The sequence below is a fragment of the Phoca vitulina genome, unplaced genomic scaffold (assembly GCF_004348235.1).
Source record: "Phoca vitulina isolate PV1807 unplaced genomic scaffold, GSC_HSeal_1.0 scaffold14, whole genome shotgun sequence".
Taxonomy (NCBI): domain Eukaryota; kingdom Metazoa; phylum Chordata; class Mammalia; order Carnivora; family Phocidae; genus Phoca; species Phoca vitulina.
In genome coordinates this window covers 40,523,370-40,541,506 of record NW_022589717.1, presented here as the reverse complement: position 1 = coordinate 40,541,506, position 18,137 = coordinate 40,523,370, and the positions used below count along the sequence as shown (strand labels likewise).

The 18,137-nt window shown below is 33.8% G+C and overlaps 1 protein-coding gene and 1 pseudogene across 1 annotated transcript in view; both read right to left on the bottom strand.

The window, feature by feature from the left end:
• Positions 1–1,286: 1,286 nt before the first annotated feature.
• LOC116637341 lies at positions 1,287–6,001 on the bottom strand (annotated as a pseudogene).
• Positions 6,002–12,571: 6,570 nt separating this feature from the next.
• TLL1 (tolloid like 1) overlaps positions 12,572–18,137 on the bottom strand; it is a 207,233-nt gene continuing 201,667 nt past the window's right edge. Inside the window, exons 20-21 of the mRNA XM_032413149.1 lie at positions 14,874–15,124; positions 12,572–13,692 (exon numbers count right to left, since the gene is read on the bottom strand). Of these exons, the coding sequence (XP_032269040.1) occupies positions 13,558–13,692; positions 14,874–15,124 (386 nt within the window). The 3' untranslated portion in view covers positions 12,572–13,557. The remainder of the gene's footprint in view (positions 13,693–14,873; positions 15,125–18,137) is intronic.

Sequence of the window (18,137 nt, the reverse complement as noted above, 5' to 3'; positions counted from 1 at the left end):
GTCATCTGCAAATAATAACAATTTTACTTCTTCCTTTCTGATGTGAATGCCTTTTATTTTGTTTCTTGCCTAATTGCCCTGGCTAAGACTTCCATATTATGTTGACTATAAGTGGCAAGAGTGGGTCTCCTTGTCTTATTCCTGATCTTAGAAGAAAGCTTTCAGTGTTTCACCATTGAGTTTATTGTTAGCTGTGGGTTTGACATATGTAGAGGTATTTTTTCTTTGTACCCAGTCTGTGAAGAGTTTTTATCATGAATACATGTTGAATTTTGTCAAATATCTTTTCTGCATCTATTGAGATGGTCATATGATTTTTATCCTTCATTTTGTTAATATGCTGTATCACATTTATTGATTTGCAGCTGTTGAACTAGCCTTGCATTCTGGAACAAATCCTACTTGATCACTGTGTATGATCCTGTAATATGTTGTTTAATTTGGTTTGCTAATATTTTGTTGAGGATTTTTGCATCTTTATTCATCAGGGATATTGGCCTGTAATTGTCTTTTCTTGTAATATCATTGTCTGGCTTTAGTATCAGAGTAATGCTAGGCTCATAGAATGAGGGTTTTTTGTTGTTGTTTGTTGTTTTATTTCCAGTATAGTTAACATACAGTGTTATACTAATTTTAGGTGTATAATCTAATAATTCAACAATTCTATACATTACTCTGTGCTCATCATGACAAGTGCAGTCTTCAGTCCCCCTCACTTGTTTCACCCATCTCCCACCCACCTCCCCTCTGGTAACCATCAGTTTGCCCTCTATATTTAAAAGTCTTTTTTTTTTTTTTTTTTTGTAAAATGAGTTTGGAAATGTTCCGTCATTTTTTTAATTTTTTTGGAAGAGTTTGAGAAGGATTGGAATTAGTTCTTTTTTAAATATTTGATAGAATTCACCACAGAAGCCATCTGATTCTGAGCTTGTCTTTGTTGGGAATTTTTTTTAAATCAATTATACCATTTATTGATGATGGAATTATACTGGAAAACAATCACAACAAAAGAACAATCTTTTGAATAGAACAGTTTATTTAGTGAAATATTTCTTTGAAACATAAAATGCAAAAGACTGTCAAGTATGTCAGTATGGATGCCTATGGATTTATATATAGACATTCTCAGTCATGATTTTCACAAGTTTCACTCCATATCACATCAAGTAATTGTTTTGTGTGTGCATGTATGTGCGCATGTTTAATGCCTGTATCTCAGAATGATTAATTGCATTTTTGCTGGGCTTCTTGGAATAGATTTGCTTACACTGAGATGTATGAAAGCATTATTTTTGGTCAGTGGGTGTGCATTTCTCTTTAGCTATAAACTAAGGTGATAAACAGTTTAATTTCTGAATTTAGAATAGTCTGTTCAATACTGTCTTTTTGGTAAAGTTTTGTGTTTGTGTGTGGTTTTATTTTTGGTTTTTGGTTTTGTGTTTGTGTGTGTGTGGTTTTTTTGTTTGTTTGTTTTGTTTTTGTTTTTGTTTTTGTCCTTGGTGCCTTTATTTCTTCCCTTTGCTTATCAGGGAAAGACAGAGGTATAGGAGAAACTGATATTGGAGACCCAGTGGCAAACATCTTGTTAAAACCATTTTAACCGGTTGTTTGGATAGTAATCGGCTTGGTTGAGAGTTCTTGTCATGGATTTCAAATGGAGTTTTTAGTATTCATATAGTCATCATAATTTGCAATCTATTGTTTTGTGATGGATGAACTTTTTAAGGGTGATGGTTTAGAATTTCATTTATATTTGTCAACATTGTTCCAATTACATTTGGAAGCATTTTGTTCAAGGTTGCCAGAAACAAAATTGGTTGTTTTTTTTTTTTTCTTTTTTCTTGACCTTTATCTACACACGTTGTCTGAAGACTCAAAGAGTCAGGAAGTTTTGGCCATCTCATTTTGGGTATAGCTTTGAAGGGAGAGTGTTGTTCAGTAACTACTGAAGCACAAAAGATTGTTGTCTTGGCCTTTTTGTATAGTCACATGTTGTATTCTTTCCATTTCCAATAAATGAATAATCAAATGTTCAATAGTTTTCTGGATATTCCAGAAAATTCCCTATTATTCCTTGCTTTCCAATTTTCGAACTTTGAGAGGGCTAATTTGTGCAAGTCCAAAGTATCAAAATGAAGAGGAAGGAAAATCAGGATATGGAAAAATTCTTCAACATTTTCTATTGTTTTTGGCTTTATGTTCAGGTCCATCTTTTAAAAATATCTGAATAAAGTATCATTTGCTTTTTTATTTTCAGATGAATCACTTTGATCTCTTAAATTTTCTTTCACACTGCTATATCCATATGTCAAATTCTAATTTGGAGCATTTAAAGTTTCAACACTGTAGTCGTTTTCTGTAGTTGAACATGAATTAGTGTGAGGGTCATTTTTTGTCCTTAAAAAAGTCTCCACAAACATAGGGCCAGCAGAGACCTAATGCATTTGCAGTCCAGGGTAAGAACAAACTTGCTTATCAACTGAAGCATTTGTTAGTGAGTGGCTCAGAGTGAAGAGATTTATGGGATTAGTGATTCCTAGTTTCCATTGATGATTTTCTGAAATCTCTGTTCTCCATGATAGTTCCTTCATTAAAGGATAACTCCATAACTGAAATATCCATTGTTTACCATTCTGTGTTCTTTTGTGAGCATGTTCTGACAAATTAAGCTCTAACACCAGTTGTTAGATGGAATTTCCAGGTGGTTCTGCACTCTCTCTTCTAGGTAGGAGGTTTTTATTTTCAGGAACAGCTACTTCTGAATCCAAATTCCAGTGAGATACATTCTCATGAGAGATGTTTGACATACACAGGTTGGTGCCACATTTCTATTTCTTCTCCTTGTTTTTTCCCCACTTCTTTGAAATCCCCATGGCCCATATGTTATCCCCAGCATTGTCTCCAAGGACACTGTAGCTTTCAACCCCGGGCCCTTGCACATGGGCCGGGTGAATGGCTTGATGGGAGCCCGCTCCACCTGGGCCTTCCTGCAATGGGAGTACAGGGAGGGCAGTGGGCATTGGCTCCCTCAGCTGTGGACAGCCTGCCAGACCTGCAGCCGCCTCAGGGTAGATGTCAGCCTGGGGCCCAGGGTAGGCCCAGCAAGACCAACCTTGGCTGTGGCTGGGATTCTGCAGGCTTCCCCAGAGGCCGGTGGGAGGTTTTTGATTATTAATTCAATTTCCTGACTAGTCATTGGTCTGTTCAGAAGAGAAATTTCTTCAAGCTCAGTCTTCTTAATTCAGTAGATTATATGTTTCAAGGAATTTATCCACTTCTTCTAGGTTGCCCAATTTGTTGGCATATAATTATTTCTAGAAATCTCTTATGATTCTTGTATTTGTATGGTTATCAGTTGTAATATCATCTTTTTCATTTATAATTTTACTTATTTGAGTCTTCTCTTTTTTTCTTGGTAAGTTTAGCAAAGGTTTGTCTATTTTATCTTAAAAGTAAAAACAAAACAAAACAAAAACAGCTTTTAGTTTCATTGATCTTTCTATTGTCATTTTAGTCTCTTTCATTTATTTCCTCTCCAATCTTTGTTTTTTCCTTTCTCTGATAACTCTGGGCTTACTTTTCTTCTTTCCTTAGTTTCTTAAGGTGTAAATTAGGTTGTTTATTTGAGATTTCTCTTTTTTCTTAATGTAGGTGTTTATCACTATAAACTTCCCTCTTAGAACTGCTTTTGCTGCATCCCAAAAGCTGTGTTGTTGTGATTCCATTTTCATTTGTCCTGTGATATTTTTTTATTTCTCTTGATTTCTTCTTTGACCCATTGATTGTTCAGGATGTTGACTAATCTCCACAATTATTAATTCTGGTTTTCTCTCATAATTGATTTCTAGTTTAGTACCACTGTGATTGGAAAAGATGTTCATATGATTTCAATCCTCTTAGATTTATTAAGGGTTGTTTTGTGGCCTAATATGTGATCCATTCCAGAGGATGTTCCTTGTGTGCTTGCAAAGAATGTATAACCTACTGCTGTTGGTTGAAATGTTCTATACATATCTGTTATGTCCCTCCCATCTAACATGAAGTTCAAGTCCAGTGTTTCCTTACTGATTTTATAGCTGGATGATCTGTCCATTGTTGAAAGTGGGGTATCACATTCCCTGCTGTTATTGTATTCCTGTCTACTTATCCCTTTTGATCTGTTAATATTTGTTTTACATATTTAGATCCTCATATATTGGTACATAAATATTTATAATTATTATATCCTCTTGATGAATTGACCTCTTTACCATTAAATAATGACCTTTTTTGTCTCTTCTGACAGTCTTTGGCTTAAAGTCTATTTTGTCTGGTATAAGTATAGGTACATCTGCTTTCCTTTGGTTTCTATGTATATGGAATATCTTTTTCCTCCCTTCACTTTCAGTCTATGTGTATCTTTAAAGCTGAAGTGAGTCTCTTATAAGCAAGATATAGTTGGGTCTTGTTTTTAAATCCATTTAGCCACTGTATGTCTTTTGATTAGGCAATATAGTCCATTTATATCTAAAGTAATTATTTATAAGAATCTACTTACTATTGTCATTTTGTTCATTGTTCCCTAGTTGCTTTGTAATCTCTTTTGTCCTTTCTTCCTCTCTTGCTTTCTTCTTTTGTTATTTGATAATTTTCTATAGTAGTACACTATGATGTCTTTCTCTTTACCTTTTGTATATCTATTATAGGCTTTTGCTTTTTGGTTACCATGAGGTTTATGTAAAACATCTTCTATTTATAACAGCATTTTAAGCTGATAATAATTTAACTTCAAATGCATAGTATCACTTATATGTGGCATCTATAAAAATTGAACCCATAGAAACAGAGAAGAAAACAGGTTGTCAGGAGACAGGAGAGAGAAATAGGGAGAGGTTGATAAAAATGTACAAATTTTAAGTCTTAAGATGAGTAAGTTCTGAGGATGTAATGTATAGCATGGTGACTATATTCTATAACACTGTAGTGTATAATTAAATTTACTAAGGAGTAAAACTTAAATGTTCTCTCACACACACAAAAGTAAATATGTGAAGTGATGGATGTGATAATTCAGTGAGGGGAATCCCTTTCATAATGTATACATATTTCAAAGCATCACGTTGTACACTTTAAATATCTTACAATTTTATTTGTCAATTATATTTGTCAATAAAGCTGAAAAAGTCACCCTACTTTTCTATGTGTTCTTGATAGAATATATTAGTTTGCAGCAAGCTATTCTATCATAATTCTAAATAGAAATCAAAACAATTTAATCAAGCAGAATAAATCGTTTACTTAATGGGAAAGTTAGTGGCTTTTCTTTTTTTAAGGGAGACTTAGTTTTGAATATATTAGTATTCAAAATGATAAATATTAAAACAAAAATCTGAATTATAATTACTTTTTAAAATTTAAAATGTAATGGGTATATCAACTCCTTTTCAGATATATTTTCTTTATCACAGACACAATGTGATCTTGGAAAAATTATTTAATTTATTTTCTATTTAAGTTCCCCAACTGTAAAATTGGAATAATACTTACCTCACAAGCTATTGTGCACTCTAAAAATGCTGAATCTGAATTAAAAATCAACATAGATATACATTAATTATGGTATCTTATTTAAGAAATCTTTGAAAACATGTTTTTTAAATAACAGATTTATTAATGTTGATCTCCTTCAGGGAGAGCTAGAGGGGAAAAGGAGAAACAGGAAAATGAGGAAATGGTCACTTCAAGTTGAGAATTTTATTTTTGCACAATTTATGGTATATAGAAACTTTCATTTTTAAAATTTAGTTAAATATTTAATTCTTATGGTTGTGAATTTAATTTAAAAATCTTAAAGATCACAAAATATGTTACACATCACATGCACTTATATTCTCAATATTATGTCATTTTATACATTACCAGTTGTCTATTTATTGTCTTTCAATTCAAAATATGTTTTTTCATTGCCCACTGTGGCAAGTGGAGCTGGTACCTTTTCATATTTGTCCTTTGCTAGCCTCATGTTAAGCTCTGTCCAGGCAAAGCACTAGATGACATTACCGGAGGAAAACAGAAAAACACCAGGCAGATACATGTTTTAAATTTTAAATTTTACATATTGTTTTGGCCATCTTATTTTATACTTTCCATTTTCTTTATTTTTTATGTAATTTCCTCCCTTTTTTTAAGCTATCCTTAATATTTATTATTTTAAAATTTCTTTTCCCTCTCTGTCGGTTAAAAGTTATTTATCCTGCTTCTAGTCTTTCGGTTACCCTTATAACTTTACTAGGTATTTAACAAAGTATAAAGTTAATCCTCTCCTCAAACACTATGAGGAACTTAGAACCCCTCAATCCAACGATTCCTCTTTAATTGTACATAATATTTTCTCATAATTAATTCCACTTCCTCTTCAAATTAGTCATTGCTATTATTTTTATAGTATTAATATCTTTTAAATTGGTACATAATCACCAATTACTTTGATCACTATTCTTTCTTATGTATCACTCACTCCTGTTTTCATTTTTCTTCTAGAAGAAAATCCCTTTAACAATGAGTATCTAGGGGTGCCTGGGTGGCTCAGTCAGTTAAGCGTCTTGCCTTCAGCTCAGGTTGTGATCCTGGGGTTCTGGGATCAACTCCCACATCCAGCTCCTCGCTCAGTGGGGAGCCTGCTTTTCCCTCTTCCTGCTCTGCCTGCTGCTCCCCCTGCTTGTTCTCTGTCTCTCTCTGACAAATAAATAAAATCTTTAAAAAAAAAAAAAAAAACAATGAGTATCTGTTAGTGGTAAACTTTGTTTTCACTAATCTGAAATTGACTTGATTCCCATCTGTAACTAGTAGTTCAACAGAGTACAAAAATTTAGATCAACAATTATTTACTATAAATACCTTGAAGACTTTATTTCAAAATGTATACACTGTATTTCTGAAAGTAATTCCTTCTAGGTAATCTTTTCTTTGGTTGCTTTTAAGATGTTTTTCTTTAACTTTCTGTTATTCAATTTCAGTACTCTGTGTCTGGGTGTAGTTTTCCTTTTATTTATTTTGTTTGGGAACTTACTGAATATGAAGATACACATCTTCCAAAAGTTCCGAGGCATTTCAGATATTGTCTATTCAATATTTTATTTTCCTCCGCTCTCTATATTCACATTTTAAACTCCTAATATATATCGAATATTCACATTCTATTCCGTATCTCTAAATATATTTTCTCATCTCTTTGTCTCTCTCAGCTTAAACTCTCCTAGTTCATGAATTATCGGCAGCTGTACCTAATCTAAATTTAAATTTCAATTACTGTATTTTTTTGTTTCTACAAATTCAACCTATTCTTTTTATTTTTTTTTAATTTTTTTATTGTTATGTTAATCCCCATATCAACTTATTCTTTTTAAAAATCTCAGTATTTTGATAGTGTCTATACCTTTTCCACATATTTTCTCTTTCTTTTTTTAAATCATTTTACTCTACATGTGATAATTCTAGTATCCAATGTTCTAAGTCTAATTATGCTACTTGTTATTTTGGATTACTCTTACCTAAACATTTTATAATTTTTTATTGTGGCATCACATCACATTCGATTAAGCATTATCTGTAGGGCCACAATATTGCAAGTATATGCCCATAGAGTGCTTTTATATGAGTATGCTCTTGAGAGGTCTGAGTATCCCAGGGATTTTACCAACATTTAAAACATAGATGTTGACTTGGAGAAGGAAGCAAATAGTGAGGCAGTGAGGCATTTCACTGTCCCACAAGTCATACTGCAATTGCAAAACATCCCTTTTCCACCAATTAGGCCAGCATTGATTGGATATTCAGGGTTTCAAGAATCTTAATGTGTATCATAATAAGAATTAGAATTTATCAAGCACTATAGGTGCTGGCCATTGGTAGTGCTTTTTGTAAGTTATATTGTTTAGTTCTATTTGTTAATTACATGAACATCAGAATTTTGATACGCTATGCCACCCTCATCATCCATCTTAAGAATGAATAATTTACGAGTTAAAAATACAAGTGATTGATGGAAAAAAAGAGTTAATTTCAGAGGACAATTGAAATTTTAAAAAGAACAATGCAAGTAAGAAGATAGAAAACCAAGGATAAGGAAAGGTTGATGTTAATGCTTGTCTCAAAATGCAAACCAGGCTATTTGGAATAATGTCCCCAGAATGGCTGTAAAATACAAATGCATGTTTTATATTGCAATTTTGACACTTTGTGATTGCTTTTAATTAATGTTTATCTCTTCAACTAGAATTTAACCTTCACAAAAGCAAAAATTGTGATTTTTTTCTTTTTCAACCTTTCATTAAATTTTTAGTACTTAGCACAGTGCTGAGCATATTTGAAGGAATTAAGCAAATATTTATGGAATGAAGAAATAAATGAAATAAATGAGGGAATAAACTACATGGTTGTAATATGTCTTTTGGGTTGAAAATGACAAAACTTATGAGGACCCTTTACTCCCAGGGAATTCAAACACAAATAACAGACATTCAGTGGTATATAAAGGACTTTAACAAATTTATTAGATCCTTGTAGAAAATTTTCTTGTAATTTACTTTGATTTTTAATTATAGCCTCCTAAAGAATGTTCACTAAATATTCTTTTAGGGTAGCTTTATCTAAACTTTATTACCTATAATACTTTCACTTTGTCTTTTCTGGCAATCTTCCTGTTTAAATAATTTAATGACATTCCTTGAAATAAACCCCTCCCCCTGACCTCAACCTTATCAACAGTATTTTAGCATTTAGCTGTCATTTCTGTGAGTCACTGATTCTGACATAAAAATATCATGAAGGAATATAAATGCACTTCTACATTTTGATTGAAAATTATCATTTTTAACTAAATTTCTAGTAGTTACTCTTTTAAAAATATTCCTAATTGAGCTTTTGACAGATATGAGATTTGTCAGTTCTTAGATATGTTGAATGGTTAAATATTATGACTAATATAATCACCCTCTAATATTTAATAGAAGCAGCACCATTGGATCTGGTTTTTTAAATGTAATTTGTAAAATACACTGAAGCATTAAGCACGTTTATAGTATTATAAGTTGCTTTGAATAGCCTTAGTTGCTATTTTTATTTCAGATGCAAATATGCCAAAAGCTTGATAGTTGGGCAAAAATGAAATGCTATATAACTGGTTTCTCAACTACACAAACAACATAGGTAGGCAGAGCTCAGTAAGAGTGGAGGGATTGGTGAAGCTAGTATTTCTTGTATTCACATAGAAATAACATATAATAACACAAGTAATTTCATTATTTACTCAACACCTCCACCCTGGCAGCTAAGGCAAGACCAGGTACCAGGACCTTTTGTCCACATGTCTTAAGCTGCATGTTGGCTTCTTAAGTCTTCAATCTTCATCTGCTTTAACCCAGGTATGTTTCCAGCTCAAGTTTTCTAAAGTTAGAAGTTGATTTTACGGTTTTAATTTTTTATTTAAAATATTGGATGAGAGGGAAGTCGCATATAGTGAGATGTACTCAGGGCCCTATAAACTTTTTGGAATCATTCTGCATAGTCTCTGCACAGGAGTTGACTAGAGTCACAGGGCAAGCCTGGACACAGGCTGAATATACTGGTGCAGGGCTGAAAAGAGGGGGAGGTTGTGGCTGGACAATGAAAAAAGTTGATGTCAACAGAAAGTTTGGAGACTAATAATAATATCTCACAATGTATTAGATCCATCCATTACATCAATTATTTCTTAAGCTAATGACAATGTGTCTTAATTTTATAATAATAACACTAGAGATTAACAGCTAACTGTTCATTGGCGACCATTTACTATGCAATGAAGCATAAAAAGCTTTAACTCATTCACAGACCAGCTTTTTGTTTTCTTTTTGATATGCTCATTTTACATAATTTTTCTTATAAAATAGAAGGCATTACTTCAAGTTATAAACTTTAGAAGGTAATTATTTTTTCCTGTTTACTTCCTCCCATGCCAGATTTCACAAGTGGTATTAAAGGTTTTCCAAAAAGCAAGTTTTATTCCCATTGTCACTAAATACAATTTCCAAACATTTTGAGAACTGCTTTAAGTAAGTTATTTTTAAATGTCACACATAGCTATAGTTTACTTTTAAAAAGTAATATTTACCCTTATGAAGAATAATAATTAGTCATTAGATGTGCTTTTAGAGATTTTCTATATGGGAGAGCAAAATTTAATATTTGAGGCTTACCATCAAAAATACAGGAGCAAAAGAAACCAAATAAAAAAGACTAAGAGATTTAAAAACAAAATTGGACAGAATATGAACCTGATACTGTGATATATTAAAATTAGTCATACATAGCAAAAATCCAGCCAATACGGGAAGGGGACATTTGGAGACTTTGGAAATACTATTGCTGTTTCTCATACAATTTTTTTAAATGTTGTTTTGTGAAATTATGCTAAGTCATGATCTCATTAATAAAGTAGATTAATATTCAAAATTGACTTGAAAAATAATTTAATAAAATCATATTAAGTAGGAGCAGTTTTTTTCTGTGTATAGTCAGGATTGTATAGGAGTTAGAACTTTGGCAAATAGAGCACAACCAGTATACTGATGTAGGGGTTGAAAATAATTTACAAAATTAATTTAATAAAATGTTTAAAACAGTAACTAACAATTATTAACAAAATAACAACAAAGCTGTTTGTACTTGCATTTAACAACACATTTAAGCCAAAATTGAATTAATATAAAAATAATATGCAGCGAATTGATATCTGACATAAGATACAATAAAAATTAATGTTCACATTGAAGACCTGAAGTTGCAACATCTCTATATATGCCTTCTAAATATCTTTTCACTTTCATTTCTCGGTTGTGTTGATTGCAGCTCGTTGTGACCTAATAAGATGTCAATTGTAATACCCAGAATATTTCTTAAAGTAGAACACTACATTTCCCCTACTACGCCAGATAAAATAATTTAATGTATTTATTTTAACAAAAGGTCCATCCATGATTACTAATTCTGAACTACAGAGTAGGTGTTTGTTTGTTTGTTTTTAATTTCTAGCACTACCTGTGGTTCTTAAAGATATCTACAGTTGATATTCGAACTGTCATGCTGTTTCTGAAAAGAACAATATATTTATCCTGAAGGGTTTACTGTAATTCACCCTTAAAATTTACTTTATGTGGAAATGTCTCATCATAAAAACATGTCTACTATTTATATATGTCAAGATTGATTCTACTACATTTTGTAGAACAAGCACAGATTTTTATATCAGACAAGCTGGGTTTCAACATCTAACTTTACACGGTGACCCTGGGAACATTACATACCTTCTATGAGCCTCCATTCCTGAACTACAAAGTGAGAACATCACCACAATTCTCAAAGGGTAGCATAAAGTTTAGAAAAAAGCTAGTGCCCTGTGCCTCGTACTGGGCGAGGCATAGCGTAATCCACTAGGTGTGAATGGTATTTTTTCCTCTTTTTCCCATTGCTGATATATTTGGCTAATTGAAGATTAATGAAAAAATATAGAAGAAGTTACTGGAATAAATCAGCTCCACTAAAAAAGCTCATTACATTGCAGGCAATAGTTACACATTCCCAAAGTAACATTGAGTAAGATCAAAAGACTGGTTTTAAAAATGTATTTACATATTGTAATTCATATGCAAGAAAATATTTTTCAGGGCAACAATGACAAAAAAATGAATAAACTACACCTGTGTGTATAGTGTAATTTTGTAAAAATAAAGAAAAATACCCAATTTTATTAAATGTCAAATGTTCATGGACAGGTAACAGAAACAAATCTACTTCATATAGCAATCTACATCAACATTAAAACATATCAAAATAGAGTTTCTGTAAAGGAAAAAGTCTTTTTTTAATGGTGTGGATAATAATTAGAAGTTCCCATTATTTGTCCATGAAACCTCCTAAGAAAGGTGCTACTTCAGACAGGATTCTAGTAGAACTTGGCACATAAATTGTAACTTTTCCACCACCCACTGCTTTTCACCTTCTTGTAGCTTCATTCACTCAGACAACCTCACATATACATAAACAATATTAAAAACACGCATGGCTTTCAAGCAGAAAATTCATTTTCTACAACAAAAACAGGTCACCATATTTATACCCAATGTTCTCAGTCATGGAAATGGATTTTCCTCACAGAGCTGCTAATTAACATACGTTGTTTTGCTCAACCTTTCAAAAAGTGTGTCTCTAGGAGGATCTGTTTGATCATGTGCAAGAATTCTAAGGCATTATAAGTAATTGTTCCACAGGACAAGTGCTGCCCTTGCAATGATACACTCTTGATACCCTTAGCAAGTCTTTAGTCTTCAAATGCCACCAGACAGACATAGGGAGACATTCATAGTCTACAGGTGGTTGGCTCAAAGATCAAAAATTTTGTTTAAAAAAAACGTTTATGGAATAGCACCATAGAAAGTCTTTCAGAAACAAATCTTTTTTTCCAACATTGCATTTTTTTAACTGAATCCCAAGAAGAGAAAAAAAAAAAAAAAAGAAGAAGAAGAAGAAGAGAGAGAGACCTTTCAATGACTACACAGCCTACTTCCACTTCACTTCATTTTTTTTTTTAAATACATCATTAACCATAACAACATCAGCAATAACAACTACAACAGATCAACAACAGAAAAGACAATAGCAGCACTGGTGACTTGAGAATGGGCCATCCAGGCAGTCACTTGGAAGAATTCTGTTCACACCTGTTGGGAGTTCTCTCATGAAGTTCCCAAGACATCACAACGCTTCCTAAATTTGGTGTGAAAAGGCAGCACTTTCACTGAAAGAACTTGAGTTTACCGATCAACTGGGCATTTTCCAGCACTTAAATAAATGATGCCTAGAGTTTAACTGCAGTAATAGACACTATTGGCATTTCCAACTTGTCAAAACGTCAGTAAAATGAAGTGGTCTCAAGATCATTCGTGTTTCAAAGAGGTGAATCTGGCCTGCAAGTGAAAATAATGAAGCTGAAATATTCCAGTTTCCAAACTTCCGGACACGCCCACATTTAAAGTACAAACCGCCCTCAAAAGACTCCCGTTTCGCAACATCCCATATGGATCTGTATCCAAGATACAAAGCCAAAGCAATCATCCTAAGATACAAGAAGAGGGTTTTTCAGTTTATGACCTGCAAGATCATTTGATTTCTCCCAAATCTTGAAAAATTGTCAAAAAGAAACACTCTACAAGGTCACAGACCCTGAATCGAACTGTCTGAATGGCAAGGCATCTCTGTCAAGCTGTGAACAAAATCTTCTGGAGTCTTCCTTGAAGTTACATGATGCCTTCTCACCAGCTTTATTTATATTTATACCATCAAGCATGGAGTTTCAATATCTTGGCAATGTTGATCAGAGTTGGCTTGAAAACTTCTCTTTTAGTACAGAGATAATCCTGTTCTTACAGTCTTCTTCTGGTCAAACTCATTATATAAAACATTTGTGCTAATATCTTCATTTAAAAAAAATACGTCTTCTCTCCATTATGCACATTCCTTTATGTTTTGATGGAGGTTTTGGTGTTATTTTTTGGTATGCATAGTATCTGGATATCTAATGCTTTTGTATCTTATATGAAATCCTTTCTTGTTGATTGTGTCATCAGTGTGAAAATGAATTAAAACCGCATCCCCAATTGAATAGATCTCTTCTGGTGGCTGAAGACAAAAACAAACAAACAGGCAAATAAACAACAGAATGAGCACTTTTTTCCTTCAGTGTAATTCATGTTTGTTTGGGATTTTTTTGGGGGGGGTATATGATTTAATCCTCCCAACAACCTTGAAAAGTGGGTATGAGTGACTTCTTCATCTTACAGATGGGCAAACTTGAGTTTCAGAGAAGCAAATGACATGCTCAAGATCATAGGCACTGATATAGCTGGGCTTGGAACATAAGCCTGTTTCCAAATTCTGGAACTTGGTGGGTTTTTTCCCCCAAATTTTAAGCCAAATTCCTTTGATTTACAAGTAAATAAAGTAAGGTTCAAAGAAGGTAAAAAGATATTAAATTTGTTTCAGAAGGGGCTCTGAGGCAGAGCCACGTCCAGAATCCAAATCATCCATTCCTTCCTGTTTTAATAATCTAAATACCAAGAAGTTTTTTGTTTCATTTCAGCTGATATTTGGAAAGGAATTCAATATCATTCAAGTTCGGTATTATGTAAGCAATAGACACTGGTGGACAAAAAATGGGACTAATGTTTTCGGAACAAAATATGTATTCAGAAGACCGTTTGATATTTATGCAGGGAGTCCTGGGGGAAAAAAGCATGAAGGAAATCTTAAGCTTTCCTTTTTCTTATTTCTCCTGGTGACACTCTCTGACCTGTATCAGGCATTCTGTCCCATGCACAAGTGACACACTGCAATGGAACAGCATTATGGCAGCACTGGCTAAGGCCACACACCAGTGGTGGCACCTGCCATTCAGCAAGCGTCTTCGCTGAGAAGGGAATGTCAATTTGAATTGTGTGCACAATTCCTTTTCCTTTATGCTTTAATTTAGGAAGCTTACCAAATCGTCAAAGGTGTGTGTTTAAATTTATTGCCTTTAGATTCTTAAATGTTTAAACATTTATTGCACAGTAAGAACATGAATGAAAAAGTTAGAATGTGAACAGGAACCAGCAATTATACCTACTAAATTCTTCTCTCTTGTGTGATATTATTGGGAAAATTCACTAGATGGAGAAGAGGTAAGGGAGAAGAGGCAATAATAATAGGGTGTAACCTTTTCTCGTAAAAGCATTGCCGATTTGCATATGGTGCACATAACAATCATGAATCAATGGGCATTTTCTACCACGGCTATGGGATCCTGTTGGTACTGTATTTACCCCTGATCCACAGAATCGACCAAGCCCCACCGCTGTTGAATCGAGACCGTCAAAGAGCTCAACATAGTCATAGCCACAATCGGCTTCTTCCTCCACTTCAAAAATCTGGAAGGATAGCTCCAGTCGAAAGCCCCGTTCTGACACTAAGAGCCATTCACAGTCCACTTGTCCCGGGTAGTTGTTATCACCAAACTGCGCATGCGAGTACAGATCTCTGGGTTTCGGGTCTGCTTTCAGTCGACCACCACACTCTGCTCAGGAAAGAAAAATGAAATAAATTCAGTGAGTTTTAACAAGTCCAATTTCAACCTCAATGTAGTGTAACCGTTCTCTAACTTCTGAATGCATTTTCATCATCAGATGTGTTTCCTATAATCGTAGAGTGTGACGGTGCACCAGGTACCACCACAGACCCTGGACACAGAGCTTACTGGGTCGGAATACCACCTCCAACACCATCGAGCTCAGTTACTTTAGGTGAGTGATGTCGCTGCTCTGATCCATAGGGCAAAATGCAGATGATAATGATAGCACCAATCTCAGTGGATTTTGAGGATTTAATGAATACATGGAAAATCACTTAAAACAGTGCCTAGTGTGTAGTAACTCTCAATAAATATTTTTATTGTTATACATGATACTGTTTTTAGTCTCAAATAACTAGTTTTCATGGGGGAAAAAAAGGTCAGTATCTTAAATCAGGTTGATTCTTACTCATTTAAGAACCCAGAATCCAAAAGAATAAGAAATAACTTAAAAATTGGCAAAATATATAAAACTCCAGTGTGTATATGCATGATATAGAACTCTACATAGACTATATAGAACAATTTTATTTAGGTAGAAATATTTATATAACTTGGTTGGGGAAAACATACATGCATCTTTAACTGTAATAACATTTGTAGTTCCAGAACCTATTAAGTATATTTTCTGTTTGTAATAAATAAAAAATTTTAAATGTTCTTTTTACAGCTTCTTTTTCAGAGAGGTATTAATAAACATGTGGTTTACCAGTTATTACTTTTGTCACTAGAGGTAAATATACCAAATAACTAGATGAGTATGCATAAAAATGCACAGCTAGTATAATTTAGAAATGAAAGTTTTCAAAAAATTTTCTCAGAAACTTTGTAATCTGAGTCCCAAAACTGCCTAATGACTAGAGATTAAAAAAACAAAACAAACAAAAAAACACAAACACCCAGAGATTAAATAGAGATCCCCTCCAACCAATACACATGCAAACTTATGGCAGGGGGTCAGGGGAGAAGAAGATAAAATAGGGCTATAAAAAATGTTAGAAGAAAGTAGAGTTTCTTTCTGTTTCTGTTTGTCAAGTGCTGAGAGGTTCCTGGGAAGCAGTGATTTCAGGGTTAAAACCAGAAAAGTCCCAGGAAAACTGGGATAAGTTGGGAGGGGACAAAACCAAAAATCCAATGTGGAAAGATGTGGACAAGCCAGGACCCTAGATATGAAGACACCACTGTAACATTGTCATGGTCATCTGCAACCAAACAGTCCCGGCGGCACCCTGTGAGGACGGATTACACAACTAGAAACACTTAGTTGGATTTTTCCAATTTGTATATGGCTTACCCACACTGATAATTTTAAACAACAAAATGTGTCTGAATCCCCAGGACGAAACCCCATTCCGATGTATCTAAATACACGTAGGCTCAATCAAACCTACGGCACTGTCACAGACAGACATTTAGATTCTTGTGTGTGACTGACACATGAACGAACTTCCAACCAGGGTTTCAATCATGAGAATGACTCCCCCACTGGGCTGTGTTCCATGAGGAACGTAAGTATCCCTCCACGTTCCAGGTGTCAGGCGGGGCATCTTGCACAATCTATCAATATAGCATATAGTATATATCGATACTATTGCACATGTAAGTGAGTTAGAATAACCTGAAAGCTCAACCCATCTCTTGAATCCCATAGACTGGAAGCCAAACATTCTACCCTTCCTACCATGGTGTTTCTCTAATTCCAAAAATTATTGTCCTTCTTCTGTGACAGATCTCCACAGCCAAACGACCTGGGTCCAAATCTGAGCTCTGCCCTTCATCAGCTGAGGGACTTTGTCTCACACTCCATTTCTAAGACAAGGATCGTACATAGAACTCACGTCATGGCGTCTAGATGAAGAGTGAATGGGTTAATATATGTCAAATGTTTGAAGGATACCGGGCACATAGGAAAGGCCATATTAGTGTAAGCCATCACCATTACAATCATTATTGTCTAGTGAGAACATCTAAATGCCATCATCTGTGCTGCTGCTAGGGATCCATTCAGGTAGGAAATGAAAAGCCAGAATAAAATGAAAAACAATTTAAAACATTATTAATCTGCTATCATAAAGGAAGACTTGTATTTTTGAAGGCCAGTAAAATATTTTGTGAAAAATATTTCCAAATTTAATATATAAATGTATAAACCAGTGTAATCTCAGAGAATTTTTTAAATTTTACCTATTCTCAAAGTTTGATATATAATTGCCTGATTTGTTTTGGTTTCCACTTAAAAAAAAAAAAAAAAAGCTGCCAGCACTTGGATTACTTTTATTCCACAGCCAGGAAGAGCTGAAGGAGCCCACTGGGAGATATAAAGAAAGCACTAGTTTCGGTGTGTCTGCTTTGCAGGAGCAAAGTAGCAGGACAAAAGACCAGGATTCAGAAGAGACAATTCTCTGCCAGCCCCAACTTGGAACAAAAATCAAGGAGGAAATGAAGTAGTTGAACGAAATGGAAAAGATTTCACAAAACCTTTGTGAATCTGAAAATGACAGTGAGGAGTTATTATTTGGTTTTATTGAAAACATCTAGAAAATGGCAATATTCAAAATAAATAAATTACATTTAAGGATGACTTAAAATGTTCCATTATGTTTGTCTGTTTTCATTTCTCTGTTTCAGTACACAACTGCCTTCCTATGGATCACTGATCAAACTAATAAATCTGGAATTAATGATCCAACCATGAAAAAAAGAGAGAGAGAGAGAAAACTTAGTCCACAGGATAAAATTTTTAAGAACAAAGATTTAAATATTATATGCACAAGATGTGTGATTTTAATATGCCCTGAGAGAAATTCTATAAGCAGAAAATTACAGGCAGCATGAGGGCCATTTGTCCTTGAGGCAGTTCTTCAAAATATGGTCAATACATCATTTAATATGGTCCCTTTAAAAAAGGTATTTAATTAAATACATTTCCTGCAAATATTCCTATTCATTTACCAAGTTG